This window comes from Simochromis diagramma, unplaced genomic scaffold (genome assembly GCF_900408965.1).
Source record: "Simochromis diagramma unplaced genomic scaffold, fSimDia1.1 OVJJ01000816.1, whole genome shotgun sequence".
Lineage (NCBI taxonomy): Eukaryota > Metazoa > Chordata > Actinopteri > Cichliformes > Cichlidae > Simochromis > Simochromis diagramma.
In genome coordinates, this window is record NW_024386908.1 from 3641543 (window position 1) to 3659368 (window position 17826).

Sequence of the window (17826 nt, forward strand, 5' to 3'; positions counted from 1 at the left end):
AAACAAAAGTTTCCTCAGGGCGCTTTATATTTTAAGTTAAAGACCCTGCTATAATAGAGAGAAAATGGAGAAAGCCCCATCAATTAAATGAGGCCCTTATGAGCAAGCGTTTTGGTGACAGTGGGAAGGAAAAACTCAATTTTAACAGGAAAAAACCTCCAGAACCAGGCTCAGAGAGGGGCAGTCATCTACCGCAACCGGTTGGGAGTGAGGGGAGGACGAAAGGACAAAAGACATGCTGTGCCTCTCCACTCTTCAGACTCTAGGACCTTGATTTGCAAAAGAAGAACAAACTTTTGTTTTATCTGAAAAGAGGACATAGAACTGATCAGCAGTCCAATTTTTTTCTCCACAGCCTAAGTAAGGTGCCCTTGACAGTGTCTGCGTCACAATTAACTTGATCTTTTTGACTGTAACAGTTGTAGCCCTTTTCCTGATGCATGGTGGCTCTTGACTGACACCAGCCTCAGTCTACTTCTTGTGAAGTTCTGTGAAAGCCTTGATCAAAGTTGCCTGACAAGATTCCTAAGGCTTCGGCCATTCCTGTGTGTTTTACACCTTTTTACTTGCACAATTTTCCCCCCAGTCAACTTTCCATTAATATGGTTTCATACAGCACTCTGTGAGCAGCCAGCCTTTTCAGCAGTGACCTTCTGTGACTTACCCTCCTCCTGGAGGGCGTCATCTAGACAACTGTCAAGTCAGCAGTCTTCTCTGGGTATGTGGTTACATCTACTTTATTACCCCGGGCAATACACAGTATTTATATTGTCTGAATAGTAATTTACTCAAACTATGCATTAAATATTTTAATAATTTGGGATTTTTTTAATTCAACATTGATTTTTGATGATCATAAACTTGTATTTGGCAAAATGGGAAAAAGAAAGCTTGAAGTATTTCAGTTTATTATTGATGAATGTATGAAAGCTCGTCTTGTTGGAAAAAAGTTTCACTTTTTACTCTCTCTAAATATGTTTTTTTGAGATGCATCAGTACATTTTTGTGCTTTTACATCCCTGAGAGAAATGCAACAACGGTGCATCAGCGTCGAACGCGGGAAGCTGGCAGTTCATGTTTGACATCTTTAGTCCCTTAAAGCAATGGGAGGCTCACATTTACTTATTTGAAGCTGGAACATGATTTGTTGTTTGGTTAACACACTGTTAATTAGGGCCTGGTGTTATTCAATAATGGTATTGACACCAGCACAGCTTTTTGCTATTGATACTTATCTGTATACTTATTGATTTTCTTCCTTAATGGAATTGGATTTAAATCTATAACCAGAGCTTATTGTGGTCTTCATTCATTCATTTATCATAAAATCCTGAAACACTACAGCTACATGCCATATTGTCCCATTAGTTCGCCAGCTTTTTCACTATTGTGCAGAGCTGTTCATATAACTTAAGTTGTGGATGGTTCTACTCCTGTCTTTAACCATCAGAAATTGTTCCTATTTCTGTTTTTCCCACTCAGCTAAGCAAAGCTACGTTGGATTCGTACCTTTTTATAACTATAAACAACAGGAAGACTGTAATTGTGTACGATGTCTTGGCAACTGAGCATAGTGATATCTCCTCTTCTCCATCCTACCCCTTCTCTTCCCTCCTCTCGGTCTTTGTATCCATCCATCTGCCTGTTTGTCTGTCTATAGATTGAGCAATCTGTGGAGTAGGTCTTGGCCAGTAGGCGGTTAACTAATATCGGCGTCTTTCTCCCCGTGGTTTAGCCACTGTTGGCGGAGTCTTCTGTTCTAAGTCTCCCTCTGATTAACGTCTGTTATTAGCTCTAATGAGCTGCTTAGTGATTGCCTGGGTACAGCTGCTGACATCCAGGAGGAACACTGTCTTTTCTGCTGTGTTCCTTATCTACTTTTGCTTTCTCTAATTTCTTCTGCTTTAATCATTGGGTGAGATTATTGACTTGGTATAAGCATTGTTTTCCTTCAGGTGGTTTAAGACTTTCTCTTCAGTTTTCCTTGAAGCTGTCTCTCTTTGTGGCTTTGTTGGCCTGAGCATTGCCCTGGTATTCACTGCTCTATTTGGTTTAGGGCACAATCACCATGTTTCTAGGGTTGGGTAATAGCATTTGGACTGGCAGAAATAGAATCAACCATTTGTTTTTGGTGCTCTATCTCTTTCTCTGTCTGATTAAATGTCTCTCTTTCATTCTCAATCAACCGTGGTCTTGTCTGCTAGACAAGACCACGGTTGATTGTGGCAATAGCAGCCACTTTGCATTTATTTTCTACTTCTATACCCTTAAAGTGGTCATATGGAACTTTCATATAAGCCATAAATTGAAGTGCCCAGGTGGTTATTTGTGTGTGTCAATGTGTCAGCTAAAGAAAGGGTCAAGGTTTTTGAGTTGTTGTTGTTGTTGTTGTTTTTAAGGAGGACTAGTAGGATTGTCACCATCAACCTGTCCAGAGTGTACCTTTTCTCTTGCCCGGTATCAGACCTAGAGACCAGTCAGAAAACTTGGCAATGTGCGCTCACTAGGGGAAGATTTGTATTCCCCAGCTTGTTGGTGAGTAGTTGCTGAAAGTTAGCTGCAAAAACCTCTAAAAACCTCTTTGTGATTGCAGTTGCCAGTTGCCTGCTTGGAAGTTGCTGAATAGTCTGGGAATACTTTCCAACCACTCTCCAAGCCGGAGTAAAACTTTGAAAAGAGCGAAGCAAACAGGAAATGTTCTCCTTCAAAGCAAAAACAACATAACTTTAAGGACAAACTGTCTCCGTTTCCATTTGGTGTGACACTTTTCACAGTTTCACTACTGCCTGGAGAGTAGTGGGCAAGTGTTTGCAGACTAACTACAGACTAAAGCCCCCTGTCAAGACCTAGAAAGCTAAAAAGAATCGATATTTAAAAAGTGAGTATTCACATGTCCAGGAACTTGAATCTGGAATGCCTAAAATGTTTCGATATAGTTCAGTTTTCCATTCACATAAATCTCTATAAGATTTTAAATCTGTCAAAACCAAACTACAGGATGTCAGGTATAAACTTCTGACACCTGTTTAGATATGTTTGAATATACGTGCGACCAGCACAAGGCATAGCCAAAGCCAATGTAAACGGCATAGCTTTACAGATGTCTTCAGATAATTTAACTTTGGTTCTTGCTTATTGAGGTGGTGTATAAATAAACCAATCTTTTGTGTAAGTATATCATTAGCATGATGAGTAATTTCTCTTACAGTTTGTTTGTTGTTTTGTTTTTGGGGGGTTTTCAGTATTTGTGTTTGAAGGACGACCTGGATCTTTTTTTTCCTTTGTTTTGTCTTGTGACCAGTACGTGCACGACTAAAACTGAATTCATTACCAGAGGATGGGTTTTTTATAGATTATAGAGTTATTTCCTAAAGGGATATTGTTACAACAGGAAAAAATGGGATAATTGTGTCTGTTCCACAAAAAAGTCAGCAGGTAGAGACGAGAAATATAAATATAATATGGATGAAATGAACGAAGAGTATCCGGGAGTTACTCATCAAGCGCTATAATAGCCACATTTGATGTTTCTAAATGTTGTGAGAGTGACACGTCTTGACCTGCTGTTTGGAAATGATCAGCGCAATCAGACAGGCCATCGTCGTCGTTCAACAGTAGGATATATAAAGCTGAAAATCAATAGCTGCGCTTTCATCTGCATCCGGCCTCATCTTACTTCCCTTTATAATCAGAGATTCTCTCATCGCTCCAGATAAAAAGCAATAGAGCTCCTAAATGATCCAGAGAAATAGTTCTGTCAAAAAATGATTTATCTTCTGTGAATAATCGCAGGGGTTATTGAATATTTTTAGATTAACTTAATTACTTGACTATAAAAAGCCATAAATTGAAGTTCTCCTAGCTGAGAATCTTTAGATCTTGCCGAGTCTCTATTTCTCGTGTCAGCTGTGTGATAGGGGGACAAAGAAAAGAAAATCTGTTTTATCATTCTGTCACCAGCAAAGACGCATTCTGCTTGACCTGATGCAATTGGAGGCAATTGAAACAGTCATCTTACCATGCTGCTGCTGGTGGTGCGTGGTGTTTTCGATTGCATCATGACCATGTGTGGAGACGCATACAGGCAAACATGCACACACAGTTGCATTTTAACATGAACACACTAACCCTTGCACACATAAAGGATTGGGACGTAAGTGTTTGGAAACGGCACCGCTTATTGGGGATATTTTTTTCTTTACTCATCAATACAGAGGATTTAAAATCAAAAAATCAAGATGTGATCACTGTGCAAACTTTTAGCTACAGCATAGTCCTCTATTTTCAGAGGTGCAAAAGTGATTGGACAGTTCACTGTCCAATCACAAGATCTGGAGTTGAATCCTAGTGTGCTTTTGATATCTTCACTGCAAATCTCAATGTGAGGTCTGAAGACATGTGAATACAAGTGAATATTATACGAGACAGATTTTGTTTTAAAATCCAGTGTGGTAGTGTGCAGAGGCTTGTGTGTATCAGCACAGATGTTTGTCTATGCAGCGCAGGGCATTTACATATTTTGGGTGTTTTGGCTTTGTGTCTGCTGCTGCGTGTTTAATTGTGTCTGCTGCCCCTCAGAAAGTCTGTTTCTCTTCTGTTTTTTCCCCCTAAACAAAGGCCACAGATTACACACACTAATGACTTAATGGACTGATCCTTCAATTACATGTCATGAAACTTTCCCAAATCACACATTAGGCAGGCACATTTACTATGCCTTGAGTGGATTGGACATTTTATCCAATCAAGTAATGTTCATGTGTTTGTAAAAGCAGGCAGCCCAAATTAAGCAGAAGTAGAGATTCTTTTTTTTTTCTCTGCACCTGTTGGTTACATTAAAGACTCTTTTTTTTTTTTTTTTTTTTTTTTTTTTTACATGAAAGTATGACTTATTACACGTACCCTGCTTATAGATACAGGGCACTGGTTATAAAAGTACATTATGTAAAAATAATGATAATAAAAAAAAAAAATGTTAATAGCTGGTCAAATAAAAATGGTGTGACATCGTTGAAAACATAAAAAACACAAGGGTATAAAGGCATTCATATAGTTTTGCCTGGGTAAATAGCAAATAGCAAAATTGTAATAAAATCAGTGTGATTAAAAATCTGTTATGCAAAGAAAAAAATAGAAATGCTTAAAATGGTCTATGGGCTAAAGAGTAAAGGGACCATTAGGGTTGTTATTAGTGCGAGGTTCATAGCCAGCATCCCTGATGGTGTGAGAGTGCATTAGTGCACATTGTATTGGTGAATTCTACATCTGTGAAGGTACCATTAAAGCTGAATGATATATTCTCCTTTTGGAGCAACATATGCTGCCACCCAGATGAAGCAAGACAGCGCCAAGCCACGCTCTGCACTTACTGCAACAGGATGCCTCAGAAGAAAAGTGTCTGTGTGCTAAACCGGCACCCATTAAAAACATTTGGCACATAACATTTGGCCCCAAACTGTTGAGCGTTTGAAATTCCTTTATCAAACAAGAATGAAAAAACCTTTTGCTTTCAGAAGCACTCCTCAGTTGCCAAAATCTTACAGACTGTTGTTAGAGGCCAGGTGATGCAACACAGTGGTAATTATACCCTTGTTGCATGTTTTGAAATGTGTTCAAATCCAAAATGTACATGCAATTTATAATAAATATAAAGTATAAATATAACAATGCTTTAGTTGCATTATTCTCATCTCTAATTACTGCTCAGTGTGGCTCAGGGAAAGGCAGCATTTCATTTTTCTGATTGGTGGGACATAAATATGATTAACCAGTTTATGTTTTACTTATCATAGTCTGAAACAGCAACAACTGTAAATCCTAGAAGTTTGCAATTTGAAATTGTAGTCTGTTATCTTGTGCTTTTGCTGATCAATTTTAACAGTATTTTACCTTTTTTTTTCTGCCCAGAAACTGCAGATGGAAATGACCTCATAGCTAAATCTGGTACGAGACATTTCCTTTTATGTTATTAATGGGTTTTGTGCACATATATATAAATAAATAAATGAATGAATAAACAAACAAAGAGAAAAGTAGGACAACTTTTTAAGTCCTTTTTGAAAAAAACTATACTGCATGACGTACAAGAGATTCTAATATTGCAGTTCATCGAGTCACGTAAGAAATTAAAAAAAACAAAAATGGTGAAAATTTGTCTTGTGCATCTTAAAATTGCCTTTAATTAGGCTGTGTCTTCCTCATAAAAGAACTACCCCTTTAAAAAACCCACACAACACAAAAAAGCCTTCCTGAATTAAAAAAAAAAAAAAAATTTCCAAAAAACTTCACCCTTGGGAAATGATCAGGATATTTTTCCCTTTAATAGAAGCTGACTTTACAAGCTGAATTGGACTTTTCATGTGCAAATTTGTTGTTTACACCTCTAAGCAGCAACAATAGTGATTATCCAACCAGTAATTTTGGTAGAACTCACTGAAACAATGCAAATCTGGGTGATTTAAGAGACAAATTGATGTGTATTGTTTGGCAAACCTTTCTTTGCTTTCTTAATAAAATTGCCTGCCACGTAACAACGCTTGCAGAGTGTGCGAATTGTAAGCCCTACCAGGAACCATTGTGTCGCCTCAGCTATGATTTGTGCTATTGATCGCCCGTCCCCGTTACTACCACCACCCCTCCACCTACACCACCACCACCAACCATATGCTATTATTGTGGAATTAGAACACTGTGGCGGAAAGCACAAACCTCACCCCAGCCAATGTTGCATCTCTCTGGCATTACCATGGTTACACGACTGTGGAATATGTCGCCAGCTGCGCGCCTGTTGATTCACACACACATCTGTGCTATAGAAATGCGCCACGGGGATGGCGGAGCGCTGGTATTGGGCAGGGCTTGTAGGTTTGTAGCGTGTACAGAGACAGCAGTAGAAACAGTTAATGTGACGCTTGCTCAACGTTAAACACTTTAAGCTTTCTCATACAAGACACCATCTTACCCCCGGCAAAGTGGATCATTATGTGTGCACACATAGGCAGATATGGTATTAATAGCTGTATTCCATTTGATGTCAAGGACTTAGATTATCTTGCCAAGAGCTTTGGGGGCTGCTGGTTGATATATGGACACAGGGCTTACAGTGCAGATAGTGGGAAGATGAGAACATTGTTAAGTGATTGTGTAGATTCATCTTATCATTGGTGAGGCTGAAGTTCAGCGCTTTCACTAAGCTTAGTAGTGTACTTTGAAGAAAAAATATTGTAACTTCTAAGAACCCAAAAAATTAAGCCAGTGGATGACTTCTTATTGACTTCAGATAAATTTCTATGCCTCCTAACCCTCCCGAAAATCATAGTTTGTTAATTTATCTATAATAAATTATTTAATTTATTCAATTAATCACTCCTCTGTTTACCTCAGCTCATATCACTTCGACCTGTTCACTCTGCCTTCACCTCCAGCTGTCTGTTTTCATATCTTCTCATCACACACTGCCATAATTTTATTATCTCCGGTGATTTTGTGCGTATGCGTGTCTGTATGTGTGTTTGCTCACACTAAGGTGAGACTATCAGGTTTTCCGGGGTGACACTCTTCTTAATTATCTAGCAGTATGAATCGCACCTCTGTAAAATGTTCTCTTCTCGTTAACAACATTGTTATCAGACTAATTGTGCCACAGAGAAGAAGTCACAGGGTTTTTGTTTTTTTTGGGGGGGTTTTTTTTGTTGTTGCTAGAGCCAAAGTGACAGTTGGGGGGAGGTGTCAGTGACAGGCAGGGACTTTGAACAATCATCAGTGTAACTTGCAGCTAAGGTGTGGCTTTTTTTAGTTCGAAGCCTTTCGTCGGTGTCACTGTGGTGTCATTCTGAGGGTGAAAAGTGGATTGTGACATGTTTGGATTCAGCATCCAAATTGTGAACCATTAGGTTCATTAGATTGAACCTCAAACCAGTGCTGTAAATGATAAATAATGACTGCAGCACTTTATGTGATATTGTAAGCTTTGGGTGTTGAAATCTCATTAAAGCCAATTGGGTTTTATCTCTCTTTGGCCAAACAAAACTCAGGTTTGCTTGTAATTAATCTGAACCAGCAGAAGGTTGTCAAACGGGACTGTTTTTTATTGCCAATTGCTGTCTACATGGACACGTACCCGCTCTCTCACTCGGCACACACACTGTCTTTGTGATTACATCAGGCTAAACTGGCTCGTTTATCATCTTACATCACGTTACCTTGTGGCCCGTAGTTGTAGAGGGCAGATGGCAGCACCGGCGCGAGCGAGCACGTCGTGTGTGTGCTTGCGCGCGTGCACGCGTTTGTGTATGTAGGTGCCTGCACTCAGTCTCTGGAGGTGTAACCCAGCTCAGCATGCCAAGCTGTGCCAAGTGCTCACAGCTGGCAGCAACCAAGCAGTTGGTCTCTCTGGACAAGTTGCCCCCTGCGCCAGGACAAACAGGAAATGAGCCCTGGGGCCTGGCAGGAAACTGGCTGTTGGGCCAGTAGTGGTGGAGAGTCGGGAGGGGGTGAAAGAGCGAGTCGGGGCGACAGCTCGGAGAGGAAGGGAAGCAACAGAAGAGGTGTCAAACGTCTGTGCTACGAGAGGTTCAGAGAACGAGGGAGAAAAAAGAAACTGATGCACGAGAGGTTAGGAGGCTGTGTGAGAGGATTTATGTGCGTGGGCATCACCCCAACTTTGGGTTGATGGGTGTCATTCAGTTTAGAATACTAAATGAAACATGTCCGGCCATAACTGTGTCTTTATGCCCGAGTATCACTTTCCTTTCAAACATTATGTCTCTGCCTCGCTGACAGCCAGGGCCCGACACATTATGTTTTTATGTGTTGACTGTGCATCCCAAACGGTCAACACATAAAAGACAGTGTTTGTGTACATAACACCTTTTTAAGGAATTCCTTGAAATTTGACACAGCTGTTCACTGGGACTGAGTGATCGGGTTTTGATAGTCAGCTGTTAGCGTCGCTAATGTGACATTTCATAAAAGCCTCGAGGGGAATTGGTACAAAATGTGCTGTTGAAGCCAGGCTTTGCCTGAGTGGCCCACACTGGATTAATAATGATCATATTTCAGCCTATCGGGGGGCTCATTTAGGATTTTTGATTAGTTTCTCTTTTGTCTACTAGAGTCTACAAAGGTTTGGTTGTTGCTTGCTACTTAGCCCCAACACTTCCAGCCTTTTGCCTTCTCAGCTGATTGACAAACCAAGTTCCTGCTGTGGAAGACTTTCCCAAAGAAGGCTTAAACAGCATTTTATTGGGTCGCAGCTAGCAATGGTAGACCTTCTACCATATGAATATTCAGAATCTGTAGGTAGAGATTACTTTTTAGCACCTGAAGCTGTCTGGTTTCCATTTGTAGTCTGATTTTACAGGTCCTTCTGACAGGTGCACAAGTAGTTGCTTACCTGCAGGTCAGATAACCAGAGGAAATCCTGGCCCAATTATCTACTGGCTACACCCCAGGCCTTCCCCCAGAAGCTCTGCTGTTATTACTGACATCGACATTAGTCAGTGTGTTTTGAGACTGAAGTTACTCTGACCTCACAAAACACTTTTTTGCAATAACTGAGTCTCGTTAGGATACAGTTTCACTTAAATTTCTTAATATTATAAAACCATCAGGTGGTTATTTTGTACATCACGGTAGTAATTCAGCTTTATGGATTAATAACTCCCCGTTGTGGCTTGTGTTATCCCCTCACAAAATGGTCTCCAGTTGTAGAGCAATTACTGCTCTGTAATCACTTTTATTATCTTTTATCGTGTAAGTTTGTTTTGTGCGTGTGCAGTTTTGTGTGCCGGCTCCTTGGCCGGGCCGCCAAGTCTGCAGTCTGTGTGCGCTGTGCTGCTCTGCCAGTCTGATCACAAAATGCCAGTTTTCTCTGTGTACACTGCCACTGTGTTTCATTGAGTTGGCTGCATCAAACTAGTTCTAATCTCCTACCAAGGTGAATGTCAGACCTGCTCTTTTACCAGCTGACACTCTGCCTCTGAAGAACTTGAGAATACTATTTGGCAAAAGATTATTGTGCAGGCAGGACTCACACAGGACTAAAGCAGCCAAAACCCTCAGTCACTGATGCCTGAACTTCCAGAAATTCCCCTGGCTCTTATTTGTGAAACATTTCTTCAGAGACACGGATCATGTCCCAGACATGTATTGTCAGTTGGTCCTTGGTGTGAAGGAAAAGCTCCCCGGGTAATCACCAAGAGAGTTTCTTAAAGGAATTTCCACTGAGGCATGGATCCTATGAAAGTGATTAGCAAAACCGTCTTTTGATGACAGGTCAACTGTTACAGTCTGTTAGCTGTTAAAGGTGGCCTAACGGGCCCCCTCTTCATTTTTTCCCCCCCCATCTGCGTTGTATTTCCAGTGTTAGCAAAGCACACTGCTGCTACTGTGAAGGCAGATCAAGTGAGGCAGCTACAGATTTTTAAATAATCTGACATTTAGCTCACAGCTTTGATTGTTTTATCTTTTCAACACTGAACAAAAAGAGCTGTCTGGACTACCTGACAATAAAACTGATTAAATGACCTGAGGTTTGGCTGCTGTTAAGCATTCATCCATGTGGGGCAGTGTAGCCCTGTGATAGAGCCACACTGAGTCCTCAGTGTACTCCCGCTGCACTGCTCCTCTTTCCTCTTTGCCTGCACTTTTCTGTGTTCTTGCTATTCTGATGAACTATGCCCAGTTCCAGTACAACCGCCACACTACCTGAAGCTGCCCCTCATAGAGTCGAGGTCTACTTTTGGGTCTGTGACAGAACAAATAGACCTTAGCCACGACAAAGACTGATTTGAGGCTTTGGGATACTCAGGGACTCTCAGAATACTAAAGCAGTGGCGCTTTCATCAGCTTGTTATAATCAGCAGTGACACCATGCAAGTACCGGTGAGCCTGTACAAAATTAATCTTTTCAGCTACAGGTTTAATATCGTCGCTGCTCAGAACTGCTGCAGCCCAAGGAGATGCCTGTGCTGTGACATCGTCAGCCATTTTTACACAAAAATCGCACATTTTTGCTGTTCTGAGATCACTCCCCGTGCTGTCCCAGCTGCACAAAACCAGCATAATGCTTTCCCCAGTTGTGTAATTTTTACATAACAGGCCTGCACTTAGAATTCTGAGAGTCATAACAAATGTGACACATAAGGTTTGATGTTGGAAATATGAGGGGATATATCACCTTAGTCTTATCGCTGGGTGTTTGTCTCGTCTGTTTGCCTTTGTCTCGGTTGCTTTGCTACCTAATTTAAGAGTCTGTCTTCTTCAGAATTCAGCGTCTTGAATAATTAACCTGGAAATTGCAGTTCAAAGCAGCAGTTGTAGTTGTGTCGTGTTGTGTGTCATCTGGTTACAGATTTGTGTCTTTGACAAAAAAAACCAAACAAACCAGCGATTGCTAAATGACTGGCAAACTTTTTTTAATGGTTGGTGTTCCATCTGTTGTTGCTGAAAAGCAGTGCCAATGCATGAATAATTTCCGTTGATAAAATTAAACTAGTCTACAAACCGTGGTCCCTGATGATCTACCAGCATATATTATCCTCACCTCTGTGGCTCCCCGTCATCGGGTTTGGTTCATTTAGGTTCGCTGATTTTCTTTCTGTGGAATTTAAAACCAAATATCACAAGAAAGGTGAAGTTTCTGATGTATTTGTTTAAATTACTTACTTTAGGATTAGCGGCACTTAGCCATATTACCCAGCCGTAAGTAACATCTGTCTGTGCAGTGTTCCCTCTTTACAGAGTTTGTGTTAAAGTTATTGTTTCTTGCATCGCTGTAGACGATGTAAAGTTGCGTACTTTTGCTCTGTTATAACAGCTGCTCATACTCTGTGTTTAGGTCCAGTTGATTGTAGTTGACTTCTGCCGTGGCCTCAATTTAAGCTGAGGAAAAATGTTGAGTTCTCATCTCATCAGATGTCTCAGAGTGGTAACATTTCCTCAGTGGGCGACCTCTTCCTCTCTCGATATGTTTACACTTCTCATTGCTGATTTACTTTCTGTCTTTCTTTTTTTTTTTTGATCTCTTGCCAAAAATGGGATTTTATGAGATTATATCTCTGTATGTTTGCACAAATAATGACTGCTATGTCTGCCCTCTGGCTGTAGTACGTCTCCTCTCTCTTTTCTTTCTTTTCTTTTTCTTTTTTTTTGCATTATAAGTATTGGAGTAAAATAAACTGTACTGTCATCTAATCAAAAAAAAAAAAAGACTCTGACGACTTTCATATCTGGTATTAAAGATCTGGTAGCCGTGTGAACAAAATTAGATTTCTGTGCTACTGGACACGTTGACATGTCCTGATGTAATGGGATGAAAGACCTCACTGAAATGAAGGAAGCATAGCCTCTCGCTCTACATTCTGTCCATCCTTACCTGACTTTAAGCAGACAAGACAAATGAGACAGCACACACACACACACACGAGCATGCAGCGTAGTTGTTAGCAGCTTTGTAGCCCTGGCCCAAAGCCAGCTCCCTGTCCGTCTGTCTGTCTGTCAGACGGAGCATGCTCATTACAACCTTGACAACATTCCACTGAGGTTGCCAAGGATACCAGGCAGAGCTGGCAGGACCTGCGTGTATGTGTATTTGAGTGTTTAATAGGAACTCACACAAATACGTAGACCAGTGTTTTGGTTATATGACCACACACACACACACACACACACACTCTGTCTTTTCCTTTGCTCTTTTTCTCTCTCTCCCTCTCTCTGTCTCCCTCTCTCGCTCATTCTTTTCTCTCTGTAGATCATTGTTAATCAGTCTCGTCCCATCTCCTCTCCACTGGCTGTCAGTGGCTTGTCAGAAGCCCGTCAGAGCCCCTGCAGTCCGTCACACACTACTGCCGTTAATGACATCTGATGACACCCATCGTTGAAGTCACCCACTGGAGATGACTGGGGACTCGGCGTGCTCGCAGCTTAGGAATCGTTTCTTTTGTTCAGCCCTGCAGTGTGTTTAAAAATATATCTCCAAACATAATTCTGCTTTACTTATGTGCAGACTGTTTGTCTTTCAGCTCGCCTGACCTCCTTCACCTTGCTTTTCACAGCTCCCTTTGAACTCACTGCAGTAGGAGTTTACATCAAAGGTCATGTGAAAACCCTGAATCCATCAATAAATACTGAACTGTTTAAAAATGGTACATTTAGGATAGACGCACAGCTAAGATAAAAGATTGAAAGGTCTAACTCCTTTCAAATACCAAGTTATTGGCATGAATTTGACTAGTAAAACTATTTTTTCCGGAAAAAATATGTTAAATACATTCATGCTGTCTGCAACATGAAAAGCACAAATTGTCCTTTGTGCACAAACTCTGTAATATTTTCGAAATGTTCAAAGAAGCCACGGGAAAGGTTGAACCGCTGTTCAAAGATGATAATCATTAGGCTGCTCTAATAGGCCTCTTTTTAGTGTCTTCCTACATCCTTCCACACCGTCTTCACTGCTTCACCCCCCCTTTCATACCTTTGCTCCAATTTGTCAGCGTCTTCCTTCATTTCCTTACATCTTTCGTAACCCACCCACTTACCTCTTTCCTGCTCCTACTCTCCCTATTGAATTAGTCCTCCCCATGCACCTATGGCTGTATTGTTCCCCTGTCAGGGTTTATGGTGACAGGCTTATGGCAGAGCCCATGCTGTGCTGGGAACCTGGCATTGCTCGCCATATCTCTCCCGTTTTCTCCCGTTGTCTTTTTTTAAACTTCCCTTCTTTTTCTTTGGCCCGTCTCACTGTCTTTTTATCTGTCAGTCTCTTTCCCATAAGCAGCAAATTCTTTACGCTCTGTCGTCGTTCTCATTTTGTCTTCTCCAGAGGAGGAAGTGGAAAACTTTGACGTGTCCAGTCTCCAGGAAGAGGCTCTGAGGAATATTGAGGCTGACAGCTTCTGGTGCATGAGCAAACTGCTGGACGGGATCCAGGTAAGCTGTGTGTTCAGCCTGTGCAGGTTGCCTCACAACATTTTCAATAATAGGTCTTAAAGCCACTACATGAACTTCCAGTAACAGATGCTTTACCATATTACTGATCCTCTTTAGTCATCACTCTAAGAAGATAGGGAAGAACTGAAAGGGTGTTCACATATTAATCTCTTGACAAGACATCAGACATCAGATATCTGTCAGCTGGCTAGCTTTTGTTAGCTAGCTACCTGTTGTTTAACCTGTTGTTTAACATTTAAGTCCTCTCTTCTTCCACAGTTTCGCATCTTGTAATCAGAAATTTGTCAACACACAAAAAGAGCTCAAATTGTGGTGAAAAGTCTCATTTTTCTTTTTTCTTTTTTTTTACCAACAACTACATTGATAAGTGATCAGTTAATAGTTAATTTGTATAGTTAGTGTTAATGAATCAAAACAACGAAATGATCTTTAATAATGTTCAGTAATCAAAAGTAATGTCAAAACATCTGTTTATTTTCATCATAACTTTGTTTAATGAAAGGTAATTCATTCTTGAGTGCATGTTGTACTTGAGTTATGTAGAGCTTACAAGAGATGCTCAGGGTTATATACTGATGACACCAGTAAACATAACATCCTCATTCCAAGATGTCACATACCTTTGTGACTTTTGATGGTTTTAAAGTAGTAAGTTTTAAACCAAGCCATAATTGTTTTAATTAACCAATTTATTTTAGTGCCTAAAATTAGCTGTTTTTTCGTGGCTTTATAAATAACTTTATAACTCATAAAAGCTGTTCGTAGCTGTGTTTTGTAAGTTGTATTATAACTTCACAGAAACCATCCAGACAATGTTCAAAGAAGTAATAAAAGCTCATTCTTAACCAATTAGTAAACATAATAAATAAAAATGTTAATTAAGATGAACAATATTAAAATAAGCCAGTAGTTCATTACAGTTAACTCCTGTTTTTACCTTTTTTTTTTTTTTTTTAACGATACAAAGTTTTGTTGCCTCATTTCTTATTAATGTGACTTCTGGACTGGATTATATTACTTCTTCTGGTCACTCCCCGATGGTCCTGCTGAGAGTTGAACTGAAAACCCAGCTCTCATGAAGGAGTGGCTTGACATGGCATCAATAAAATCTAACACTAATTATGCTTTGGTTGAACATTTGATTAACAAGTCCAAAACAGCCTTCAAAGAGAATGACAATGCTCAGCTTCTTTTTAATCTCCATACAGCGTGGTAGTTGCTTGTGAATTTTTGGTTTCGGAGGGTTGCACATAATGGACGACTCAGCCAGTAGCTACCTGACATTAGAGCAATGTGGATGGAGCGGGGATTTGCAACACTATCTGACCATCCAACACGCAGTTTGGACAGACCATAAATCCCACCTAACGGCACCTTTCCTCTGTTTTCCTTGGTTATAGACCATTAATTTGAAAAATAATTGCATCTTTCCACTACATAGGGCAAGTTTTACACCATAACTCTTTCTTCAGCATGATTTTCTTCTGCTTTGTGTGCGTGCATAAAATAACAGCTGAGATAATCAGCTGTACAGACGGTGTGGAACGTTACAGCGTTTTGGTGGGCTGGTATTCCTCTCTGTTGCAAAGCTGGCAGGACTTCTTGTGTAAGCGTTACATACAGTCTTTCTGTGTGGGTTTCAGAAATGTGATTGTCTTGCATATTCTAAAGCGTGCCCGAGTGTCTGGAGGCCAGATAATTGCATACAGTCCACATCACCAAAATTCATTTTGTTTCATCATTTCTTCCCAAACCGTCTTGCCCACGAGCTCTGTTAATCGACCCGCTCTCAGCGGTCATGGTTGAGCCATCTGTCAATTCTAAATGTGCTTGCCTGGGCTGGCGGTACATTTGCTCTCAATAGCAACATTGTTGCTTAGCATCCCCAATTCTGCATCCATTTTGAAATATATATTATATATGTTTTATTATTTCTTGCTGTGTTGTAAGATTAAAATCTTTGAAAAGTCATTTGTGCTATCAAAAAAAAGTAGCCAGCCCACTTCCTTTCATCTTAAAAGCAGCAGCATTTTAGCTCCTTTTGAGATGCTAATGATACCAAAGTCAGATGTTACTGTTAGCCGTGGCAGCTGTAATTGTTACTTACTGGCAAAGTAAAAGAAACATCTGCCAAGTCTTAGCAGTGGGAATGATGACTGTAGTATAAAGTAACACTTAGGAGAATTGCCGCTGCAGTAAGTGTTAAAGTATATTTACCAGGCAATATGCTTTTTGTTGTATGTGTTTTAAGGGTAAAGGACAACACCCTGAATCTTGGTAGCAAATTTTCACCAAAGTGAAATCAATATTAGGCTTATTTCCAGTTGCCTATTTTAATCTTGGATATTCTTGCCCTATTTATTTGCCTTATTTATGCAGTTTTTTTTTTAGCTCTTCCTGTGGCTCATTTCCTTTAAAGGCCATTCTCCCTTCTTGTGATTGGCTACCCCTCTGAGCTGTGTGTTGGCGATGACCATATTTTGTTTTCAACTCTCGAGAATAGAAAAAAGTGCCTGAAACGGAGCATTTAGAGCAGTCGGAAGCCTGAGCTTGATTGGATTACCTTTACAGATGCTGTCCTCAACATTGGCCATTAATAGGCATGTTTAATATGATATAAGCACCCAGCATTGGAACAGTACACATATGTAGCAAAAAGTAGGGGAAAGCAAAATAAAAATACAAATGAATAAACGTTTCGTAATATGTTTAATATCCAAACAGCTGTTTAAGAGACACTTCAGTATCTATCCTCTCATCAGAAGCCGCTATATTTTACATAGGTAGTGCATAAGGCAGCTAATCTGCTCTGTTTTGACCTGCAAAACAAAGTGAGCGCGCGCACGCACACACACACACACACACACACACACACAGTTTCTCCAGTTTGTTGCTGTACCAGTGGTTTTAACACCAGTGTTTAATCTGTGTCTCCACCTGAGATTGGGATGGGGATGTAGTTTTACTATCCACAGTCTGCTGGTGGTTTTAATATTTAATTGGAGTATCAGAGTAAGGCGTCCCGCTCTATGGGCTTCTTAGCCCTGTTAGCCGTCTCTTCTGGCGTCTCTGTGTAGCTACAATGGCAACACGCACTTTCACACTTCTCATTCTTATCAACAAACTATGCTTAGTATTACTAACATGGACAATAGGTTAACTGGATACATCCAGATTAACTGAAGTGTTTCATTTTTAAACTGTTGTACATCCCGCCTAACATCACACTTGTACACAGAACGATGTGTGCTGCCAGACGACTGAAAAAGCTGCACTTAAGCTGAGCCTCTGTGCGGCTAAAGCAGTTGGCTCATTACCTGATATTTGACCATCAAAGTCAGAAAAAGCACAACCTCTCAATTTAATAGCAACTGTTTTCTATTTAAATACAGTTATAAAGATAGTCTCCCCCCCCTCCACCCCCATTTAGGACTACTTTATGGACCCTGCCTCTTGCACATCTCGTTTTGTATTTTTTGCGTAGTCATTTATTATTATCACTGCAGCTTATGAATCACACATCACTGTCTTTTGTGATGCCAAATTTGTTTGTGATCTATCACAAATAACAAGAAAATGCATAGATTTCTTTCAAATGAGACAACACAGACTCATTGCCTTTAGGCATGCCGATCATGCTTACTGCTCTGCTCCGTCACCCTCCAGAGGCTCATTCTGAGGCAGAAAAAGAAAAGACTGCAATATCTTAACAGATGTTTATCCATGCTGTTTAATAGATACATCTGTGCATTGAAAATAGTGTTAATCAAATACCAAAGGCAATTTGTATTAAGGAGCATATTTAAATACAAAGTCCATAAATAACTATCAGTTGGTAGGCTATTCATTCAGGAAATTAATAGACGCTGGGCCTTG

General features: G+C 40.3%; 1 protein-coding gene across 3 annotated transcripts in view; it reads left to right on the top strand.

Moving 5' to 3' along the window:
- tbc1d22a (TBC1 domain family, member 22a) overlaps positions 1-17826 on the top strand; it is a 159100-nt gene that overhangs the window by 73091 nt on the left and 68183 nt on the right. For all 3 annotated transcript variants that reach the window (XM_040035039.1, XM_040035041.1, XM_040035040.1), the window contains one exon: positions 13823-13929. In XM_040035039.1, coding sequence (XP_039890973.1) covers positions 13823-13929 — 107 coding nt within the window. The remainder of the gene's footprint in view (positions 1-13822; positions 13930-17826) is intronic.